Here is a 7,178-nt window from a genome sequence, read left to right on the forward strand (position 1 = left end):
AGCCTCCTGAGTGCTAGGATTACAGGCATGTGCCACCTGAATGCAGGGTTCTAATATTTTTTTTTTTTTTTTGTTCTGGGAATCAAATTCACAACCTTGCGCTTGCCAGGCAGATGCCGTGCCACTGGGCTACACCCCAGCATCCTCAAACAGAATTCTTAAACAGTAAAAATCTACTAGAACACTCAGAACAATTTAACTGCAGGTTTTGCTTCCAGAAGTGTTAACTGCTGTGAGAGAAATGGACGCCACACATGGTGCAGGAGGGCGGAAAGCACCACGCATGGCCAGTGTCTAGGCGGAAGGACACCTTGCGAGGCTCCTTCGGAACCGCCGCTCTCCCAGAAGGCCGAGGTAAAGACAAAGGCAGCAAGGGCACCGCTGTGGCTGCCCCTCACGTGACTGCTTTCATGATGCCCTGAGGCCAAATGGCCGCTTGGTGGCCTTCTTTCCTCAGCAGTGCGAGTCACACCCACGATGGGAACAGCATCAACACGTATAACGCTGCTCAGAGGACAGCCACACCCGGAACCACAGCCCCCACAGGCCCACAGATGGCAGGGCCCAGGCTCTCTCACTCTCACCTATGGGACTTGCGCCCAGGTGAGGGCAACCAGATGCACCAGCGCACCGCGCCTCGAGGCCCTCCTTACCTTGGCTTTTCAGTGCATCCGTCACCGTTTGCGTGACGTTTCTGAGGCAGGAGAAGGGGAGGCGCTCACTTGCCAGGATGCTGTCCAAAGCCTAGGAGAAGAGGCCAAGTGGGCTCAGAGCTCTAGGGCAAGGCTTCGCCCTGTACATGTTACCTCCGCTGCATCTTCACTACACCCCACTGCAAAGAGAAGCTTGCTATCTGAGGCACTCAGCAGACTGGTCTGAGACCAGGCCGCACCTGAGACACTGCGTGACCATGGCACATTGGGTCGCCTGCGCTGGGCCATGAGTCCCAGATGGAAAGCAGCGGCCTTGCAGGCAGCGGCAGGCCAGACAAGCTGAGACAGGACAGAGCGAGGGGCAAGGGAACAGCAAGGCCCTGCTGCACGCAGCAAGTGCAGACATAGCGCGGAGGCCCGGGCCTCAGGGTCCGGTGCTGCTGCCCCACGCTCCGCACACGTGGGTTTGCACTCACCCTGCATGCCGGCACAGAGTCAGAGCCCAGCTGCTGGGACCACATGTTAAAATCTCGAGGAAGAATGTGGCAAGAAGCAGATGCAGATCAGTGCACGGTGCAGGTTGGGGGGCGGGTGTGGCGGAGGCTGCACCCCACAGGCCTGGGCTGGGAGCAGTGTGAGCAAGCGGCTGCCTCCCCACAACCTCTCCCTGGCCTGCACTGCCTTCTTCACTTGTGCTGTGGCCACTGGGCAAGGATCACTTGCTATGGAGTTTTTTGGATCCCAGGTAAAATTCAGCTTCATACATGATTCAGCAGTAAAATAAACCCCATGAAGGTCATTCTAACTATGCTGAGTGCTCCAATGCTGTTGCTCCACGGTGTGATTAGCTCAGAGCTATTGGGTTTGGGTCCCTAAGTTGCCTTGTGAGGTGCCCACTGTCACTGCAGTGTCACTTGTAACAACTGACGAAAGAGCCCGCTGGCAGCCAGTGGAGTGGACAGCACACTATGACAAAGCAGCACAAAGTGTAAAAACGACCCCAAAGCTGCCATCCCCTCCATTTCCCATGCGCGTGGCTGTGACGTACTAGAAGACAGGCTGGGCCGAGCCTGTAGCTCGGGTACAGAGCTCCCAACACCCACACATTGCCAGAGCCATGGGCTGGCAGATCTCCCGTTCCTGGCCAGGGCTCCGCACACCCCTGCCAAGCAGGGTGCTGAGAAGCGGTTACTAAAGCTGTTGGCATGTGTCCTAGGGATCCTGACATATAGCTCCTAAGGCCTCTGGCTCCTCCTGGCTCGGGATACTCTCGGGTGGTAGGGGAGGGCTACTAGGGAACCCACATGGGGAGCACAGCTGGAACTTCTGAGGCCACCCTGGATTCTAGGGAGAGAGGTGCTAGGGCTGAGTTGGTCACTACAACCAGTGAAGCGGCCGATCGTGGCTAAGTGCTGAGCTTCCATGCATAACCAAAAGGACAGGGCCTCAGTCCTCACAGTGGGACAGCACTCCTGGAAAGCGGCCAGAGCTGTGTCCCCTTGGTGCTCAGCCTGCCTTCTCTTCCCCTGCTCTGGTCATCTTGGCCTGTCATCCTCGATAGCATCAGGGGAACACAATGTCTCCCCAGAGTCTGAGACATGCTCCAGCAAGCCAGTGGAACTCCAGGAGGGCGTCATGGTGGGGCGGAAGCTCAGGTGACACCCACCCCTTCTGGGGTTCTGAGTGGTGGGCAGTACAGGTCTGAGCCCCACCCATGGGACCTGACATTCTTGCTACGTGGACAATGTCAGGGCTGAACCTACAGGGACACCCACCAGGGCCACCTGGCAGGCCTAATAGTTAGGTGGGAGTCAGCCACACCCACCTCTCTGTAGCCTGAGCCACTACATGAGTGAACAGGAAAAGCCACTCTGATTTGTGGCTTTCTTATATTCTTACCACATCATTTTATATTAGTTTTTACTTCATTAAGTTAAAATCATATTTCAAATTCTTTAAAATACCATACATGTATACCATACCATACACGTGAGAGCAGCGGTACCATACCACACACCGTGATCCGTGAGGCTGGTCTGCAGGCCATAGCGGGGCCTGTCTGCCAGGCAGCCCTCGATAGCCTTCTCTGCACCGCCTGTGTGTCCCTGCTGGTCCTACCTAAGCTTCTACAAAGGGAATACCTCCTGAGTAACTTGTACCTATGGCACTTCTTCATGGGTCCCCTAAATTTCAACATGGAGCTCTCAGGAGCACCCCGTGCTGGTGTGATAAAGTTGGGCCACCAGGGAGCCGCGTCACATTCCTCACACCAGTGAATGTTCTCTTAGACTGTCACGCGACTGCCTCGATCTGCTCAGTCCATACCCTTCTCCGGGGCGCTACGCTCAAAGACAAGACCACGCTTTATGTTCTCAGGTCTTTCTTCCACCAACATACAGATATAATTTTTACAAGTCATTAACGTACAGTTCTTTCATTAGTCCCTCTAACAAATTTTACAACAGACTATTTTCAAAGATTATGATTTTGCTGCATTTCTGCTTTGTCTTTGGTTGTACTGGGAAAAAATTTCAATTTGGCTGTACTGTTCTGCACAATTATGTTTCTTACTGTAAGACTTTTTCTGGTGGGGGTGTACCTAAAATAACAACTATCTGCTGACAACGTGTTTTTCAACATCCACAGTAAGAATGCCCATGCACCTAGGGGCTTGTGCTTTCTTCTCGCAGACACGTAAATCATAGGTGTGGTCATTGGGCAAACAATTACGGAACTTTATCCTGTGTTTGTGCCCGTTTCCCTTGACATACCAGTGAGAATGCAGAGGTCCTTGCTGTAAGGATCAGACCTTTTCCCAGGTTTTATTGCCCTCTTGAGTATAATACCCAATTCCACACTTTCCTACACTTCCTCAAGGGCTCCTCGGCTCTGTGTCAGAGAAACGGAAACAGTTCAGCACCGCCAAGAAATGACCAAGCTGCGCGCATTCTCTCCATGCCCATGGTTCTTGCAGACCAGCACAACCTCGCGTCTGCTAATGGCACTAGTCCCACAGTTAATGACACACCTATGAACATGTTCCCCTTGCGGGCTGCGACAGATCCCCAGCACTGCTGAGGATTTCTTCTTTTTGTACTAAAGCAGCACTGTATAGCGTACCTACTTGTGTCTTCAGCTGTACCTGTGAGAATATTCTCAGACACAACTCACACTCACCACAGGAGCCCTAAGGGACACGGCTCACCAGGTTCCCGCGTCTCCCGTGGAGAAGGCGTGCTCCCTGCGCCCCTCCTGGGTCACTGCAGGTGACCTGTGCTCACGTCTGAGTTGCACTGTGTGCCCCGGTGCACTGGCCGGGAACATCGTCTCCTAGTGCCCCCACAAGTGACAGGCAGGAGACCCAAGGTGCCCTGTCCCCGCACTGGACCCTACAGCAGGCCCGCCCACTCCAGCTGGGGAGGGGCTTTGGGGACCGAGAGCCTGTCTGTAGTGCTGCTGCTCTCACCTGCTCTACGTCAGTGTGGCAGAGACAGACCCCTCGGTGGGTTCTGCGCCTCTTTCCCATGCACCTGACATAGACGTGATCCCCCTGGACTGCTCTGAGCTCCCGCCGCCACCGCCGCCTCCCTCTAGTCCTGTAGCGCAGCCTGGAGCCTGGGCCTCAGGCAGGTCAGGCCGGCGGCCCTGGCCACCCACGCCCTGCTCTGCACCACGCCTGCCCCCAGTGCTTCCTGGTTTCTCTGACAGCTCCACTTCTTCATCAGTTTTTATTTTTCAATTTTCTAACTGTTGCACTTTTTTTCTTGGAAGCATTTGCTTTACCAGGCATCCAGGCCTAAGCAGCACAATTATGACGCTTTCCAAACTTTGCGACTGATTCCTCTCAGTGTGCCAGAGAGCTGCGCTAAGACCTTGGGCCGCAATCAGAACTCCAGCGCACATCTGCACGTGCTGAGAGCGCTACAGAAGGGCCTGGCAGGGTTCCACCCGGAACACCAGGGAGGACGGGAGCCCTACTGCTCGTGGAACATGGGCTGGCTCAGCGGAGCTGGGGCTGCGGGCAGCTCGGTGGCGCACACTTGTGTGGCCTGGGCTCAGCCCAACATGGCAAAAATAAAGGAGGTGGCACAGGAGTTAAGAGCCATCCGGGGGACTGAAGGGCCACCTATGAAGCTGCAGAGGCAGGGCAGAAGCACCACCAGAGGGATCTGGCACAGTGGGAACACACAAGTTTCCAGAGCTACCACATTGCAGCCACCCACGTGCAGAGGTAGTGGTCTGACCACCGTGGGCCGCTGCGGCAGAGGCACGTAGGGCTGCCACACAGAGCGCAGGGATCCTTACCAGATAGCCGCTATGCTGAAAAGCAGTTTCTCATCAACCAGTACAGCCTGGGCAGCTCATACCAGCTAGGAATGGGGTACCCACCTCCAAGCCCAGCACTGTGGGAGGCAGAGGCAGTAGGACTGCAAATGAGCCCAGCCTGACTATCAGGGACTTAGCTAGACACTGCCTTGAAACTGAAAGGCTAGGGATGTAGCTCAGTCAAAGCTCTGGGTTCAATCCCTAGCACTGGAAAAGGAAGCGGCAGCAATTCTGTAGCTAGCAACTGAGCAGGGATAAACTCGGGCCAACTCTCGAGTGTGTGCAGAGAAAACAGGCTGAGGGCAGCACAGAGCCGGGGCACAACTGGACATGGCCTCACTATGCACTGACAGGGAGCGCGAGGACAGCCTAGAGGCCAGGAGAGGCGAGTCCCTTCCCAGTTCAAAGAAGCAGGCAATGCCCCAGAGGGCGCACGCACACACCCTGCAGCGATGGAGAAAGACAGAACTGAAGTGTGGAACTGTGACCTGTGGCTCCCCAGTGATGAGAGGCGAAGGTGGGGGAGGAAGGTCAGGCACCTCAGCCCCAGCCAGGCGCCACCTGCGCATGTGCACTTGGATGCCTACCCTGGACAGGTGACAGAAAACACAGGCGCTACCGATGGGAAATCACTGTTTAAGACACAGACAACAACTTCCTTGTGGGGACAGAAAGAGGGGCAGGAATGCGAAGGAAGACTCGGGAAGGTGGCTGCAGCCGGCACCTGGAGGAAAGCAGGCAGGGGTGTTCTTCCGAGACACATGGCAGCCCCTCAGAGGGAAGTCCATGTATCGTGTTCACTTACTTGGGCTTTGGTTGCAGGGTACTTAATGTCTAGAATTAACTCCTTTATTTCTGCTTCAATCGAATCTGCAAGAATATCCAAAGACAGTTTTCACATGTTATGATAAGAAAATCAGCGTTTTCCTTTTTAGTGGCGGTGAGAGGAGGAGGCACATGGACCCCAGTCGGCCTGCACCAGGCTCCCCAGGTCAGTTTCTGGCCTGGGGCCACCAGACCCCACAGCACCGGGGAAGGCCCTCGCCGCTGCTGCGACACCTACCCAGAGCGGGTGGCCGGACCCTCAGCAGGGCCGCCAGCTTCTTCACCAGGTGCATGTCCTTGGCACGCTCACTCTTCTTATCACTGGAATGAATATAGAACGGACAACTCCTTGCAGCATGTGAGGCCGCCATCCTCCCCCAACTTCCCACAGAGCTTGAAGGCTGTCAGCCTGGGAGCCCCAGCTGCCAGCCCAGCACAGGGCAAGGGCAGTGAAGGGCGCGCGGCACAGGCATGGGCCTCACCTCAGCGCCAAGTGGAAAGGGATGTTCACCGTCTTCACGCTTCCAGACACTGGGTCCACGAGGCAGATCTGGTACGTCTGTGGCTGCCAGCTCTGGCTGGTGATGTTATTTAAGCCCATTATTTTATACCCAGGATACAGCAGCCTAAGGGACATGCACACCAAGACAGTAAAGATACCAAACAGGAGAAAGCAAAGGCTGTAACCCCAACTGGGGAGCCGCATGGTCTTCTCTGCTCAGTAGTGTCTGTGAGGCTGGGGCCAAGGCCAGGCGGAAAGCAGGCCCTGCTGGGCAGCTCTTCCTTGTAACACAGGGTGGAGACTAGGTGCACACAAGTAGGCTCATGGTCAGTGGCCAGCACAGCGCTCCCCTGCATTGCATCAGCAAGAAGAGCTGATGGGATCTTTGGCTCTGAGCCCCTCAACACAGGGATGGGTGGCGGCTGCCAGAGTTTGCCTGACTCTGTGGTGACTTCATCGTTCAACCCCAGGCTTTCACAGGAGAGAAGAGCATGACCATCCCACCCCTCAAGCCTGCAGCTCACCGGCAGTGCTTGCCCACATTGAAGGCTCCCACTCGAGGCCCCTGCTGTGTGCTCCACACCTCCAGGATCCCCCTTCTTGGCGCATAGATCACAAGGAACTGAGCCACCCGGCTGGGGCCTTGGCTACTCCCGAAGGGCGTAGGGTCGGCAGTTTCCGGAGCTCGCTCCTGCAGGTCCTCCACGATCTGCACCCACCCAACCTGCGCATCTCGGTACCCTGGGGACAGTGGGCAAAGGTGGAAGTTACAAAACCAGATGCCATGGCAGCCCTTGGAGAGCCGGGGAGGCGGGGCAGCAGAAAAAGCTATAAGGGCACATTAGTGTTTCACTGCAAATGTCTTAAACAGA

The 7,178-nt window shown here is 55.7% G+C and overlaps 1 protein-coding gene across 3 annotated transcripts in view; it reads right to left on the reverse strand.

Moving 5' to 3' along the window:
* Rab3gap2 (RAB3 GTPase activating non-catalytic protein subunit 2) overlaps window positions 1-7,178 on the reverse strand; it is an 87,178-nt gene that overhangs the window by 25,590 nt on the left and 54,410 nt on the right. For all 3 annotated transcript variants that reach the window (XM_023710349.1, XM_004626943.2, XM_023710350.1), the window contains 5 exons: window positions 6,831-7,047; window positions 6,287-6,430; window positions 6,043-6,125; window positions 5,785-5,849; window positions 654-744 (listed from right to left, as the gene is read on the reverse strand). In XM_023710349.1, the coding sequence (XP_023566117.1) occupies window positions 654-744; window positions 5,785-5,849; window positions 6,043-6,125; window positions 6,287-6,430; window positions 6,831-7,047 (600 nt within the window). The remainder of the gene's footprint in view (window positions 1-653; window positions 745-5,784; window positions 5,850-6,042; window positions 6,126-6,286; window positions 6,431-6,830; window positions 7,048-7,178) is intronic.

Source organism: Octodon degus, unplaced genomic scaffold (assembly GCF_000260255.1).
Source record: "Octodon degus isolate 3935 unplaced genomic scaffold, OctDeg1.0 scaffold00017, whole genome shotgun sequence".
NCBI classification, from domain to species: domain Eukaryota; kingdom Metazoa; phylum Chordata; class Mammalia; order Rodentia; family Octodontidae; genus Octodon; species Octodon degus.